Below are 16,741 nucleotides of genomic sequence, written 5' to 3' on the forward strand. Positions count from 1 at the left end.
ATTTCCTGGTCGACTTTATTTTAGGTGCAAGATCTAAAGGTTGCCTCCCCAGCAACAGTCAGTCGATGTGGAATGGTTTTTGTGGATCCCGAAGAGCTGAAATGGATGCCTTATGTTAAAACCTGGATGCAAAGTATTTCTAAAAAAGTAAGCACAGCCAGATATTCCTCCCCACTGCCTCCATCTGTCTCCATGCTCTGGCTGCTTTGGAGGATGCAAATAGCAGTAGGTGAAGGCCTCAGCTCCTTGAGGTAAATGAGCCTTGAGCCTAGCTTCTCTTCTAAGAGTTCTTGGAATCATCCAGGAAGGTCTTTATGCTTTCTACCTCTTGTCCTCTCTGTAATATGGCTCTGCTTGCCTGCCTATTCACTCTGGTTCTTTTTTTTTTTTTTTTTTTTTTTTTTTGGTTTTTCGGCCACACCCGTTTGATGTTCAGGGATTACTCCTGGCTAAGCACTCAGAAATTGCCCCTGGCTTGAGGGGACCACATGGGACGCCGGGGCTAGCGCTTACAAGGCAGACACCTTACCTCTAGCACCACCTCACCGGCCCCCACCCTGGTTCTTGCCTTCACAGTCTGACAGTTCTCAAACACATTCTTCTCAGATACAAACACACGCCATTTCCCTGAATTTCTCCAAATACAACTAGAATAAATTGGGCATTTAAAAAAAAATAAGAGACTACAAAGATTTGGTATAATGAGAGCAAGAAACGATTAAAGAGAGGAGCATTTAACCCAAGGTATTAATTGCCTACTTTAGATTTTAGGTTCACCTCTGAGAACCAAGAGTACTGTTTTAGTTCTGCAGTACTGCTGCATCTCATCCACCATCAGGAGTCCTGGATTCCTGTCGTTATCCCCTCCCCTGCTCCTCCATTCCCAAGACCTTCCATCTCAGTTCAATTGATCCTTTCTCAGAGTATCTGAGATACTAAGATATCTTAGATACTAAGATCTAGATTTTAGATACTAGGTATCTATTGATACTGTCTCAGTTTTCATCAAGAATTGACTAAGCCCTTATGAAGTCTCTCTATTCTACAAATGAGTGAGAACATCAGGTATTTGCTCCTCTTTTCCTTTCTAACTCACTTCACTCAGGCTGTCTCCCTCTAATTCTATTCAAGTTGTTTTTCTTATAGCTGTACTATTTAATTGTGGCTGTCCACACATTTTTTCAGGCCACACCCATTTGATGTTCAGGGGTTACTCCTGGCTATGCGCTCGGAAATTGCCCCTGGCTTGGGGGACCATATGGGACGCCGGGGGATCGAACAGTGGTCCTTTCCTTGGCTAGCGCTTGAGACACCTTACCTCTAGCGCCACCTCACCAGCTCCCACACATTTTTTTTTACCCACTCATCTATTATTGGGCAGTTAGGTTGGTTCCAGATCTTGGTTGTTGTAAATAATGCTGCAATGAGCAGTCACAAAAGATCAATTCAAAATGTATTTAAAGACCTTGGTATTAAACCTGCTTCTAAAAATACATGGAGGAAAATAAAATAGGCAGGACTCTTCAGGATTATATCCTATTGGCAAAATAAATAAATAAACAAACAAACAAACAAAAGCAGACATTTAAAATTGGCACTAAAAACTTCTGCACTGAGAAAGAAATGAGGCCTAAAATAGATGCCCCTGAGTGGGAGAAAATACTAACTGAACACATATTTGATTAAAGATTAATATCTAATATAGATATAAAACACTTATTATTTATTGTATTAACTAGATCTTCCTGTAAGGTGCTGCATAGGAGTGATGAGAGCTATATTTCTTTAAAAATGTTGACTTATTTCTTCTACTTACATAGATTAGTTCATGTCTCATGTTTCTTTTATATCCCAGTATTCTTAACTATGGACAATATCACTAATATAGACTCCTGAGGAAAAACTGCCCTATGTATATTTTTTAAGTTGCAGAAAGTTTTTAAAATTAAATTTTAGTGTCAGAAGATGTGGCTCAATGGTAAAGCATATGCCTTTCTGTGCTTGGTGTACTCTTGAGCAGTATCACCAAAAAAGTAATTAATTGTGACCTTATTTTTTGTTATGTTGCCAGGGGACTGAACTCAGGTTTCCAAATATGCAAGGCAAGTGTTCCATTACTCAGGTACATCTCACTCCTTGTTTTATATCTTAGGATGCTTACACTCTTTAATCTAAAAGTCAAAAAGATTATAATCTGCAGATTGGACCCAACCCTCTTCTTAATTACAAATTTTTAATTTGGTCTTGTTAAAATTATTTGTTTCATTGTCAGCTTAGTGAAGATGCTCAACAATACATCATGAATCTGTTCCAGCGTTATGTTGAGGATGGCTTAAATTTTATTAACAAAAAATGTGGCCAAGCTATTCCACAAGTGGACATCAGCAAAGTGACTACCCTCTGTTGCTTACTGGAGTCTTTGATATTTTCAAAGGATGGTGTGAACTTGTCAATGGTATGAAGGCTTTTCTTATGGAGTAAAATCTGGAAAAATAAAAATGTTATAGATACTTTGAAAATGAATATTTTATATGATACAATCATTTTATTTTTCTAGTTAATTTTCCAGGTAGCTAATAACTGTGAGAAAAATTCTCCAAATCTCAAAGTTGGAAGGAGAGCAATACAACCTAAATGTTGTCTACTATTTCCCAATCGTTTTCTAAAAGTATCTAAAGATTACTACTATAAAATTCAATCGGAACCATTGAATAAAATCTACAAAACAACACTAAACCTTTTTTACATATATGCATTAATCTAAGCAGAGGACACTTTAAAGTTTGTCATTTTAAAATATAAAACTTTAAAGTTCGCAAGTTAGGATTCTTATGTTGCTAAGTAAGGTAAAAAAAAACATACAAGATACTCAAAATTATACATTTTTTCCAGGAATCATCAAAACTGAACACTATACTATGTCAGACTTTTGTCTTCTGTTATATATGGTCTTTGGGTGGAAATCTAACTGAAAACTACTGGGATTCTTTTGATACATTTGTAAGAACACAATTTGATGATAATCCTGATTCCAGGGTAAGAGACAAATTTTATATATACTATAAGAATAGTATCTGGTATGCTAATATCTAAATACCATTCTCCATGAAAGGGAACAAAAACTCCTTAGTAGTTTACTTAGAAAGGCAAAGTACAAAAATGAGTCTATTACATTTACATCATATATATAAAGAAGAATGCAAAGAACGGTGAATCATATCAAAAGAACACAGGAGCAAATTTGAAAGGATTCTCACTGGCCAAATTTGGGTAGATTTGATTATCAAAGTAAATGATACATTATTTAACCCAGACTTTGAAATAGCCCGAAATATATGGATTTGTAAGAAAATTTTGTAAGAAAAATACATGAATAAATTATGTATGAAAAATACATGAATAAATTATGCATAAGCAATATATGGAGAGAAGAAAGAATTCTTCCTTTTAGTAAAATACAAAGAAAGAAAAAATCATGAGTTAGAAAAATCATTCTTTGCACTGCTTCTCAGCCTATTAGCTAAGATCATGTGTAAAAACTTCACTACTTTGCATATATTATAGTAAGGTTTAATTTAGGAAAGAGAATTCACATAGTTTCATCATTCCTCCTACAAATCACTAATTAATTGCATAGAGAAAAAACTAGCATCATTATAGTGAAGGAACATTGCAGCCTCTGCCTTAATTAAGTGATAATTTAGCATAAATAGCTAAGAAACGCCTATTCCTCCTGAAATGGTACCATGTTGATTCTGAAGTCTTCCTTTCATCATAGTCTAATTCTGAATAAGACAATATATTCTAGAATACCCAAAGTGATGAGAATTTTATAAAATAGACTTGAGTGTTTTCTTTAAAAAATATCTGTACTGGAAAATAAAGTCGAAGAACTTTCCCAGAGAAAAAGACTTAGGGATCCATACCAAAATAAAGCTTTATCCTAGACTGAATACCAGATGCAAAAAAATAAAACTATTAAAACGTTATAAAAACAATTGGCAATTCTTGAATATGGAAAGTAAATAGGATAATAACATCACTACTTAGTTTCCTGTGGCTTTATCATTTTACTATAGTTATGTAAGAAAGTATCCTCATTCTTTAAGATATACCTTTTATAGGCACTCTCATAAACAAAAAAATGATAATAGTAAAGCACAGGGAATTAAATGTAAACTATCAGTTAATCTAGATAAAATATATTTGGGAGTTCTTTATGCTATTATTTTTTGCTTTCTGCATTAAATTACACCAAAGTTAAAATTTATCAGAAAGAAAAATCTTTGGAGGCTGTAGTGATAGTACAGCAGTTAGAATGTTTGTCTTACACACAGTCAACCTGGGTTTGATCCCCATCACCAGCCTATTTCATTCACATCAAGTCCCTTTTTTGTCAACTATTTTCTGTCTATACATTGAATCTGAGCAATATCATCACAGCAGCAGCAGCCATCCTGAATCTCCAGGTACCACTATCACTACCCTGCAGAAACAATTATGTATGCCTTCTTCATGAAAGTATTTAACTCCTTTATAATCCTGATTTCTCATGGATATTATGTGATGTGCTTATGTCCCCTATACGGATCTATCAGGTCTCATTCAGCACTTTTCCCTTAGCACCAAGCACAGCTACAGAATAAACATCTGAAGGGGAGAGAGAGATAGTACAGCTATCTTGTGACAGGCATTTGCCTTGTGGCAGAGCTGGATTCGATTCCCTGGATCCCCGTTAGTCGCCCTGAGCCTGTCAGGAGCGATTTCTGATTGCAGAGCCAGGAGTAGCCCCTGAGCACGACCAGGTGTGGTCCAAAAGCAGAAAAAAAGAAAAAGGAAGGAAGGAAGAAAGGAAGGAAGGAAGGAAGGAAGGAAGGAAGGAAGGAAGGAAGGAAGGAAGGAAGGAAGGAAGGAAGGAAGGAAGGAAGGAAGGAAGGAGGGAAGGAAGGAGGGAAGAAGGGAAGGAAGGGAGGGAAGGAAGGGAAGGAATGGAGGGAGGAAGGGAAGGAAGGGAGGGAGGAAGGGAAGGAAGGGAGGGAGGGAGGGAGGGAGGGAGGGAGGGAAGGAGGGAGGGAGGGAGAGAAGGAGGGAGAAAGGGAGGGAGGGAAGGGAGGAAGGGAGGGAGGGAGAGAGGGGAGGGAGGGAGAGAGGGGAGGGAGGGAGAGAAGGGAGGGAGGGAGGGAGAGAAGGGAGGGAGAGAAGGGAGGGGAGGGAGGGGAGGGAGAGAAAGGAGGGGAGGGAGGGGAGGGAGAGGAAGGTGGGGAGGGAGAGGAAGGGAGGGGAGGGAGAGAAGGGAGGGAGGGAGGGGAGGGAGAGAAGGGAGGGAGGGAGAGGAAGGGAGGGGAGGGAGAGAAGGGAGGGAGGGGAGGGAGAGAAGGGAGGGAGGGAGGGAAGGGAGGGAGGGAGGGAGGGAGAGAAGGAAGGGATGGAGGGAGAGAAGGGAGGGATGGAGGGAGGGAGGAAGAGAGGGAGGACGGAAGGAAGGAAGGAAGGAAGGAAGGAAGGAAGGAAGGAAGGAAGGGGGAGGGAGGGGAGGGGGAGGAAGGGAAGGAGGAAGGAAGAAGAAAGAAAGAAGAAAGGAACATCTGAATGTGAAAAATATAGAGAATACTTGACAATTCTGATGGGATTTTAATATAAAATATGTGACTTTTTTCATGTGTTGTATTGCAGGTTCCTGTTTAAAACAAAAATAACTTAAAGCTACCTCTCAACAATATAAAATTTTAACTTTCTTCATGTTCTCTCATTGCCTTTGTTTCTGTGTGACTCTCTCTATTGTGACGTATCAACCCTATTAATAATGGTTTTTAATTTGATACTTCAGTTTCCTAGTTCTGGTGATCTGTGGAGTGTCCACATGGACTTTGATACCAAACGGCTGGATCCCTGGGAACGAATCATACCCACCTTCAAGTACAACAAAGAAATTCCCTTTTTTGAAATGCTTGTCCCGACAACTGACACAGTGCGCTTTGGCTATCTAATGGAAAAACTGCTGGCGGTCAAGCGCTCAGTATTGTTCACGGGAACCACTGGAGTTGGAAAGGTAGGAAACCTATCGTATGTCTAACAAGGTCTGTCCACAGGCAAGGGCATGGCTAATACAGAATCTTAAATTCTATACATAACACATTATTTTCTGGGAGAATTTTCTTTCTAATATAATAATATTTTTCTAGAAGAATATAAAATGCTAAATATATAGACATGAGACCATAAGAATTCATATAATTATGTTAAATATATAGATTATGAGAGCTTTGGTTTCTCTTTTATGGCTTTTTGGGTAACACCTAGCCATGCTCAGTGCTTCCTCCTGGCTCTGCCAACAAGGATCACTCCTGGTGAACCCAGGGGACCATATGGAGGTGCTAGAAATCAAACCCAGGTTGGCCACATGCAAGGCAAGCAGTACTCTCTCCAGCCCTTTAAGTATTCTGGTTTCTCAATTTTTTCCTGGTGTGAATAAACCAGAGGACCTTGTGAATCAATGTTTTGTGTCTTGGTCTTTTATGTTGTATCTCTTGGAATTTGTAAGACTGCCAATAAATAGACTAAAATAGGAATTAGCCAAAGATTATATCCCCAATAGACTGTAGATAAAAGTCATTCTATTCCTCTTTTCTATTTATTTGTAGATGACATGGCAATGGTATTAGAAAATAAAGTAGAGTCCGGGGAAAATTTAGTTTGTTGGTCTTCTTGGGTTTGGGGAGTCCAAATAGAAATTTATTGTTTCTCTTCTGAAATGTTTTCAGAAAAATTGGGGTCCTTCTGTGATTCTTGGTATCACATTGACTTAAATAGTAACCAGCATGGATCTTAATAGAAAACTAAAATAAAACTGGCCAACTATCTTTGATAAGCATAATTAAACAGAATCTGAAGGAAGAGAAAGGCAGAAACTCTAACCTGGTTAGACCTGGTTAGACCTGGTTCTAACCTTTCTGCCTTCATTCTCTTTCTTGCTGATTGGTTTGCATTTTTACTAATATAGATAATGGAAAATATTATTGTGACTGTGAACCAATTAGCATTTTTTATTTAAAGACCGTCATTGCAAAAGGATTGCTAAATAGAATTCAAGATTCATCTGGCTATGTTCCTGTTTATCTAAATTTTTCTGCTCAAACATCATCCATGAGAACACAGGAAATCATTGAATCAAAACTGGAGAGGAAAAGAAAAAATATTCTAGGTAAGAATAATCATTGTATTTGTCTCCTAAATTATTAGTTTAAGTTTTTTCTTTGCTCATTCATTTTGGAGCCACATCTGATAATAACCAGGGCTTAGTTCTGACTCTAAACTTTGGAGTTACTCTTAGTGGGCCCAGGTAACATATGGAATGCCTGAGATTGCACCTGGGTCAGCTGCAGTCAAGGTTAGCACCCTACTATTGCTCCAGCCCCTCATTTTTAAGTCACAAACTAGCACATGTGATAAAATTATAATTGAATGTTTTCTTTACTCATCTTATTTTTTAAAATGGTCATGCTGATGGAATTCTTTCCTGTGTGCTCTATCTAGATATTTCAGCATTAGAGAACAAACAGCTTATTTCTATCATCATCTTGAATTCAGAACATCTTTAGTGTCTACCTTTCCCTGGCTCATTCCCTCCCTTTCAAGCCTGCATTGCCAAAGGAATAGATTTATTTTAATAATAATAAAAAAACTCTTATATTTTAAAATATTTTTCCATTGTCCCTTTATTTTCCCCCTATTTTTATTGAGGCACCATGATTTACAAGGACAAAAGTCTTTCAAAAGACATTGTCGAGTGGGACCCGAATGTGAAAAATTGTGAGTGCTGCCTGTGTGTCTGTCTACTGTCCTGTTTCGTGAAACTCTTGGGAGTGGACCAAAAAGAGGCTCCAGAAAACTCGCTCTCCCAGAGGCCCATTCTAGGGCGGGAACGCCAAGGAACTGCTCCATAATGTAAAAACCATCTATATCAGTGCTTTGCAGAAGCCAGGTCCCCTGTTTGTGACCTCAGGCTGGGAAAATCTACGAAACTACAACTGCCCAGTGAGGCCCGACTGTGAAAAATTGTTAGTGCTGCCTGTGAGTGTCTGTCTACTGTCCTGTCGGGTGAAACTCTTGGGAGCGGGCCAAAAAGAGGCTCCAGCAAAGCACAGCCGCTCTGCTTCGCTACGCAGCTGTGCGCTCTTTCTAAGACAAAAACACCATCACAACAAGAAGAAAAAATCACACTAAGAACTGTGCTGGATCACTGAAGCCCAGCATTTCTCTCTGGACTGTCTTCTCTGCTGTGTGCTCAAGCCTAAGATTTGATCCTGTGTGAGGCTTCATCCACGGAGGACTCCCCTCCCTTGGAAGCAAGTCGACCCATCCAGAAAGGGCGGAGCCAGAGGAATGTGGCTGCCTACATCATTTAGCCAATGAATACCACCACAACACGTAGAAAAACCCACAATACGAGTGTGACAATGGGAAAACAACGCAGGCCAGCATCAGACATAGAGAATGAAGATGACAATTCTGATGAGCAGATAATAACCAATCAACTAATCAACCTCTCAGATAAAAACTTTAGACAAGCAATATGGAAGACGCTCAAAGAACTCAAAGAAACCATGGATCGAGTTGAACAGAAAACTAACAAGAACCAAGAAAATATGAAGACAGAAATCACAAAACTCCAAACTGAAATAACTGTCAATAAATGAAACTGAAATAAGTGTCAACTAACAGGCCTGAAAAACTCAGTAAACGAAGTGAATGACAAAATGGATAAACTCTGGAACAGGGTATCAGAAGCTGAGAATAGACTTGGTGCTGTGGAAGATGAGCTAAATAACAATTCCATACAGCAGAAGAGATTGGAAAAAAACTTAAAGCAAATGAACAGACAATGGAAAAATTAGTCAAAGAATGGGAACAGATGAAAATAGAAGTCTATGATAAGCTCAACAGAAACAACTTAAGAATCATTGGAGTCCCAGAGACCCAGGAAGAAAATTTCCAGGAAGAATCAACGGTCAAGAACATCATTAAAGAGAAACTTCCAGAGATAAAGAATATATGTGATCAAATCCTGCATGCTCCAAGAGTACCAACCAAAAGAGACACCAGAAAAAATATCCCAAGACACATCCTAGTCACAATGATGAATCCCACAGATAGAGACAGATTCTGAAAACAGCAAGATCAAAAGGGGAAATTACATTCAAGCAAGCATCCTTGAGATTTACAGCAGACCTGTCACCAGAAACACTCAAGGCCAGAAAGTAGTGGTGGGATATTGTGACAAGACTGAATGAAATGAATGCTTCACCTAGAATACTGTACCCAGCAAAACTCACTTTCCGGTTTGACGGAAGAATACATGGTTTCACAGACAAAAAACAGCTCAGAAACTTTACAGACTCAAAATCAGTCTTAAGAGAAAAACTGAAAGACCTAATTTAAGACAAAACTAACCAAAAGACACACCAAATTTTGATATAAAGATGGCATTAAATCCCAGGACAATTCTTTCTCTCAACGTCAATGGACTAAATGCACCAGTTAAGAGACACAGAGTGGCTAAATGGATCAAAAAACTCAATCCAACCTTCTGCTGCCTACAGGAAACGCACCTGAATAGTCAGAACAAACATAGACTCAAAATAAAAGGCTAGAGAAAAATTATCCGAGAAAAATTATCCAAGCAAACAACACCCATAAAAAAGCTGGAGTGGCCATACTAATATCAGATAATGCGAACTTTATACTCAGGAAGGTTGTAAGGGACAAAGATGGACATTTTATATTAATCAAGAGGTATGTAGAGCAGGAAGAAATAACTCTCCTAAACATATATGCACCACGGGGCCGGGCGGTGGCGCTAAAGGTAAGGTACCTGCCTTGCCTGCAATAGCCTTGGATGGACTGCGGTTCGATCCCCCGGTGTCCCATATGGTCCCCCAAGCCAGGAGCAACTTCTGAGCACATAGCCAGGAGTAACCCCTGTGCGTTACCGGGTGTGGCCCAAAAACAAACAAAAAAAAAAAAAAACATATATGCACCGAATGAGGGGCCAGAAAATATTGAATACAACTGTTGACAAATCTGAAAAATAATATCAATAACAACACAATAATTGTGGGGGACCTCAACACGGCTTTGTCAACACTGGATCGGTCAACCAGACTGAAACCCAACAAGAATATACTAGACCTGAGGAGAAAAATGGAAGAAAGAGGCCTAGTGGATATATATAGGACACTCCATCCCCAGAAACCTGGATACACATTCTTCTCCAATGTACATGGGACATTTTCCAGGATAGACTACATACTGGCACATAAAAAATACCTCCATAACATCAAGAGGATAGAAATTTTGCAGGCTACCTTCGCTGACCACAAGGCTCTGAAATTATTTGTGAATTCCAAAGGGACACAGAAGAAAAACTTTAACACTGAAAGTTAAACAGCCTCATACTGAATAACCAGTGGGTCCGAGATGAAATCAAGGAGGAAATCAAAAGGTTCCTGGAAACAAATGACAATAAATACACAAACTATCAGAACTTATGGGACACAGCAAAAGCAGTACTGAGAAAAAAATTTATAGCTTTGCAAGCACACATCAGGAAGGAAGAAGTGGCTTACCTGAGTAGCTTAATGACACAGCTAATAGAACTAGAAAGTGCTCAACAAAAGAACCCAAAAATAGGAAGACAGAAGAAAATAACAAAGCTGAGAACAGAAATCAACGAAGTGGAAACCCAAAAAACAATCCGAAAGATCAACAAAAGCAGAAGTTGATTCTTTGAAAAAATAAACAAAATTGATAGACCACTGGCAAATCTAACAAAGAAAGAGAGAGAGAGAAACTTGATAACTCGTATTAGGAATGGAAAAGGAGAGATCACTACTGATATGGCAGAGATTCAAAGGGTATTCAGAAACTACTTTGAGAAACTTATGCCACTAAAAATGAGAACCTGGAAGAAATGGATAATTTATTGGACTCTTATAATCTTCCACGGTTGAAGGAAGAGGATGTACCATATCTAAACACCCCCATCATTATTGATGAAATTAAAATTAAAAATCAAATGTCTAGAAGCATGATACCAACAACAGAGACTATGTGAGGAATGGAGGTGTATTGCCACTACAGAGGATGACTTGAATTGAACAAACTAATTTGCCTGGAGCCTAGAGTCAATCCTGTGCCAGGAAACTTCAGGGTTAGGGTCTCCTTGTTTTTAGACCATAGTTTGTCTTTCCATGTCCCTTATGTTTTGGTGGGCCTATGCAAACAAATGCCACTTGAATACCATTTTTTACTATGTTCCCTTGACTCCAACCCTTAAGAAAAACAAGCCACTAAAACTTTTGAGGTTAACTTAAACTAGGTAGTATGTACATGGAACTAGAGAAATGTACTTTGCCCTCAATGTTTAAGGAGCTACATAAGTATAATGTCTATAGATTATATTGTGTGCTGCTAAGAAATAGTATGTACTACAACTGGGGATCTGAGGGACAAGTAATTGTACTGTACATGGGTTCAGTTTTGTTTTTCTAAATGCTCTTTGGCTGAAAGTTCAAGGCTGGGACATCATCGATGGGACTACCGAGAATGCTGTTTATGGGTGATTGGGCTTCCACTGTAACTTTACCCTGTCCTCTTCTTTACATCTTTGTTGTCATAATTAAAATAAAAAAAATATGAAAAAGGAAAAAAAATCAAATGTCTGCCCAAAAACAAAAGCCCAGGCCCAGATGGAGTCACTAATGAATTCTTTCAAACTTTTCAAGAGGAACTACTACCAGTCCTGGCAAGACTCTTTCATGAAATTGAATAAATGGAAACACTTCCAAATAGCTTTTATAAAGCCAACATCACCTTGATACCTAAACCAGACAGAGATGCTACGAAAAAAGAAAATTACAAACCAATATTGCTGATGAATGCAGATGCAAAGATCCTCAACAAAATCCTGGCAAATAGGATTCAATGCCTCATTAAGAAGATTATTCACTACAATCAAGTAGCTTTCATCCCAGGAATACAAGGATGGTTTAACATCTGTAAATCTATCAACATCATACACAACATCAACAACAAGAAAAATAAAAACCACATGATCATATCAATAGATGCAGAGAAAGCATTTGATTAGGTCCAACACCCATTCTTGATCAAAACTCTCAGCAAGATGGGAATGGAAGGAACCTTTCTCAATATAGTTAGGCCATCTACCACAAGCCAGTGGCAAATATTATCCTCAATGGAGAAAAACTAAAAGCCTTCCCTCTAAATTCTGGCACAAGACAAGACTGTCCTCTCTCACCACTCCTATTCAACATAGCACTGGAAGTACTCGCTATAGCGATTAAGCAAGAAAAAGATATCAAGGGAATCCAGATAGGAAAGGAAGAAGTCAAGCTCTCACTGTTTGCAAATGACATGATACTCTACTTAGAAAACCCTAAAGACTCTACCAAAAAAGCTTCTAGAAACAATAGACTCATATAGCAAGGTGGCAAGCTACAAAATTAACACACAAAAATCAATGGCCTTTCTATACACCAATAGTAATAAGGAAGAAATGGACATTAAGAAAACAACCCCATTGACAATAGTGCCACACAAACTCAAATATCTTGGAATCAACTTGACTAAAAATGTGAAGGACCTATACAAAGAAAACTATAAAACTCTGCTTCAAGAAATAAGAGAGGACACATGGAAATGGAAACACATACCCTGCTCATGGATTGGCAGGATTAACATCATCAAAATGGCAATACTCCCGAAGGCATTATACAGATTTAATGCTATCCCTCTAAAGATACCCATGACATTCTTCAAAGAAGTGGATCAGGCACTTTTAAAATTCGTTTGGAACAATAAACACCCTCGAATAGCTAAAGCAATCATTGGGAAAAAGAATATGGGAGGAATTACTTTCCCCAACTTTAAACTGTACTACAAAGCAATAGTTATCAAAACAGCATGGTATTGGAATAAGGACAGGCCCTCAGATTAGTGGAATAGGCTTGAATACTCAGAAAATGTTCCCCAGACCTACAAGCACCTAATTTTTGATAAAGGAGCAAGAAATCCTAAATGGAGCAAAGAAAGTCTCTTCAACAAGTGGTGTTGGCACAACTGGCTAGCCACTTGCAAAAAATTGAACTTAGACCCCAGCTAACATCATGTACGAAGGTAAAATCCAAATGGATTAAAGACCTCGATATCAGACCCCAAACCATAAGATATATAGAACAACACATAGGCAAAACTCTCCAGGACATTGAGACTACAGGCATCTTCAAGGAGGAAACTGCACTCTCCAAGCAAGTGAAAGCAGAAATTAACAGATGGGAATATATTAAGTTGAGAAGCTTCTGCACCTCAAAGGAAATAGTGCCCAGGATACAAGAGCCACCCACTGAGTGGGAGAAACTATTCACCCAATACCCATCAGATAAGGGGCTAATCTCTAAAATATACAAGGCACTGACAGAAATTTACAAGAAAAAAACATCTAATACCATCAAAAAATGGGGAGAAGAAATGAACAGACACTTTGACAAAGAAGAAATACAAATGGCCAAAAGACACATGAAGAAATGCTCCACATCACTAATCATCAGGGAGATGCAAATCAAAACAACAATGAGATACCACCTCACACCACAGAGAATGGCACACATCACAAAGAATGAGAATAAACAGTGTTGGCAGGGATGTGGAGAGAAAGGAATTCTTATCCACTGCTGGTGGGAATGCCGTCTAGTTCAACCTTTATGGAAAGCAATATGGAGATTCCTCCAAAAACTGGAAATCGAGTTCCCGTACGATCCAGCTATACCACTCCTAGGAATATACCCTAGGAACTCAAAAATACAATACAAAAACCCCTTCCTTACACCTATATTCATTGCAGCACTATTTACCATAGCAAGACTCTGGAAACAACCAAGATGCCCTTCAACAGATGAATGGCTAAAGAAACTGGTATATATACACGACGGAATATTATGAAGCTGTCATAAGAGATGAAGTCATAAAATTTTCCTATACATGAATGTACACGGAATTTATTATGCTGAGTGAAATAAGTCAGAGAGAGAGAGAAAAACACAGAATGGTCTCACTCATCTATGGGTTTTAAGAAAAATGAAAGACATTCTTGCAATAATAATTTTCAGACACAAAAGAGAAAAGAGCTGGAAGTTCCAGCTCACTTCAGGAAGCTCACCACAAAGAGTGATGAGTTTAGTTAGAGAAATAACTACATTTTGAACTGTCCTAATAATGATATGAGAGAAATGGAAAGCCTGTCTAGAGTACAGGCAGGGGTCGGGTGGGGAGGAGGGAGATTTGGGACATTGGTGATGGGAACATTGCACTGGTGATGGGTGGTGTTCTTTACATGACTGAAACCCAAACACAATCATGTATGTAATCAAGGTGTTTAAATAAAATATAAAAAATATATCCTTTAAAAAAAAAAACATTGTCACAGATCAAGCATTGACTTCCCCCTTGAAAGTTCACTGGATGTTGGGAATCAGGTACTTTCCCTTCATTTAATCTTACAGTCTAATAGTAGATTCAGAAGCATCTTAACATCTGTTCATCTAGTTCATGGCCCTCCTGAGTTCACTAGTAAGCAAGCTCAAGCTCTCATCTTCCACACTGTCCGTTATTCAACAGGACTTGGTACACAGAGCTGTGAGTTATCATCTGCTTCCATCTCTCCTCTCTCTTCCTTTTTTGTTGCAGGATAGGTACAGAGCTTCGGATACTAGTCTTTCTAGTGGGGATTCACATCTTTCTGAGACAATTTTAAGAGAAATTTTTGTCATTATTTTGCCTCCTACTTTAAAAAGATAAGACCTTCTTTGCTCCATGCCCTGGCACAGTGGGAGAAGCATTAATTGAGAACTAAGAGTTGAGAACTAATTAGAAAGTCAGCATAGTCATGTAACTAAGGAGGATGAGAGAGCTTAGGCCAAAGCAGACTTTCTGGCAAGATCCACAGCTCCCTGCTGAACCTTAAATGGGACAGTGGAGAATTTCAGCTCCTTGTTTGTTTGGTTGTTTGGTTGGTTTGGTCTGGTTTTAAAATGTTTTAATTTAATTTTTTTTTAATCTCTGTCCCTTGATTGATGATGTCTAACTCACAAAAGAAAAACTTATTGTGACCTTAAGGGTATGCATTGGGTTCAAAGCCAACCATTTACAAGCTTTGTCTTACATTTTCCAAGGGTCAGAATTATTTAATTTAATTTAATTTATATTATTTCTCCAGGAGCACCTGGAAACAAACAAGTTGTGATTTTTGTTGATGATTTAAACATGCCCAGACTGGATCGCTATGGCTCTCAGCCTCCAATTGAATTACTTCGGCAGTACCAAGATTTTCATGGATTTTATGACAGGAGCAAACTCTTTTGGAAAGAGATACAGGTAACTTCAGGGGTTAAATTTGATTTAATGTTTAAATATAAATATCAAGACGAAAATGAAGTGCTCTAGCATTTCCTTCACAAAGTCCTATAGACTGAGTAACTCAACTTAAATGTATTTGCTCAGGATTCTAGAGACAAGAAGTTCAAAATCAGGAGGTCAGCAAAATTGTTTAATTCTGAGGCTTATTTCCCTGGATGTCTTCAAGCCATCTGTGTTCATTTAAGGACGTCAGTGATACTGAGTTAGAGTTCATATTAATAGCCCAATTTTATTTTAACTATCACTGTAAAGACCCTGCAAGTCACTCAACTTCATAGTGGGGGTGGACGTGTATTTATAGTGCAGGGTTATGGGAAGAAAGATGGGAGAAAAAATGGGAGAGGGCTTTGTAGAAGATGAAAGGAACTCCCTAGAGCAGGTGTAAAGTCTAAAGAGGAGTTTTCAGGCAAAAGGAAGGAAAGGAAACTTAGCAGCAGTGAATGAAAAACATGCTGGTGATGTGGAAGGAATATAAGCACCAAAGAGACAGAAGATTTAGAGATCGACCCAAAATGTCATGGTGCCATGACTAGAAATGTGGATTTATCTTCTAATTGAACAGGAGGTACCCTCTGAAGAAACTGTAGGAAGATCCCCTCGACTATGGCAGAGGAGTGGGCTAGATGGAAGTGAGACCCAAAATGCACTGATGACATGAGACTAGGTGATTAAAGTGTGACCAGTGGAATTCAGGAACCTAGCTATTGTGCCTCTCCAGAGCAGTGTTTCACTGTGTGTTTCTGTGTTCCTGGTCACTTTATAAAATCTAACTGTGGGAGGCCAATAGTACTTGCAAAAGCTCATACAGGTTTGACTCCTTACACCACAAATGGTCCCCTGACCACACAGCCAGGAGTAAGCCCTGAGCACTGCCAACTTTTTTAAACACATAACTACCATAATAACAAGAACATTCTATTTGGTGAATGAGTATACTTTAATGTGTGATGCCAGTTCTTTTATGTTTTAAAATTAAGTTTTTCCATAAGAGCATTTATGCAAATAGATGATTCAACTTAGAAACCATAAGGGGAACCATGAAAACCATGAAAAACCATAAGGCTGACCTCTCATGAGCCTTGCTTTAACTTTTCTGGAGGTAAAAAAGAGTGAGCTCTGGGATACTATGAGGAGTGTTAGAGAATACAGAGAATGAAATGCAATGCTGGCATAAGTTAAGTCCTAGAAAAACAAGGATTCTACGTTCTACAAAGCTCTTTCTTTGCTCAGTGACTGGATGACCAACATG

At 38.6% G+C, this 16,741-nt stretch overlaps 1 protein-coding gene across 1 annotated transcript in view; it reads left to right on the plus strand.

The window, feature by feature from the left end:
- DNAH6 (dynein axonemal heavy chain 6) overlaps positions 1 to 16,741 on the plus strand; it is a 234,817-nt gene that overhangs the window by 114,678 nt on the left and 103,398 nt on the right. Inside the window, exons 35-40 of the mRNA XM_049784607.1 lie at positions 25 to 147; positions 2,273 to 2,455; positions 2,893 to 3,036; positions 5,828 to 6,049; positions 7,054 to 7,201; positions 15,293 to 15,450. Coding sequence (XP_049640564.1) covers positions 25 to 147; positions 2,273 to 2,455; positions 2,893 to 3,036; positions 5,828 to 6,049; positions 7,054 to 7,201; positions 15,293 to 15,450 — 978 coding nt within the window. The remainder of the gene's footprint in view (positions 1 to 24; positions 148 to 2,272; positions 2,456 to 2,892; positions 3,037 to 5,827; positions 6,050 to 7,053; positions 7,202 to 15,292; positions 15,451 to 16,741) is intronic.

Source organism: Suncus etruscus, chromosome 12 (genome assembly GCF_024139225.1).
Source record: "Suncus etruscus isolate mSunEtr1 chromosome 12, mSunEtr1.pri.cur, whole genome shotgun sequence".
Classification (NCBI taxonomy): domain Eukaryota; kingdom Metazoa; phylum Chordata; class Mammalia; order Eulipotyphla; family Soricidae; genus Suncus; species Suncus etruscus.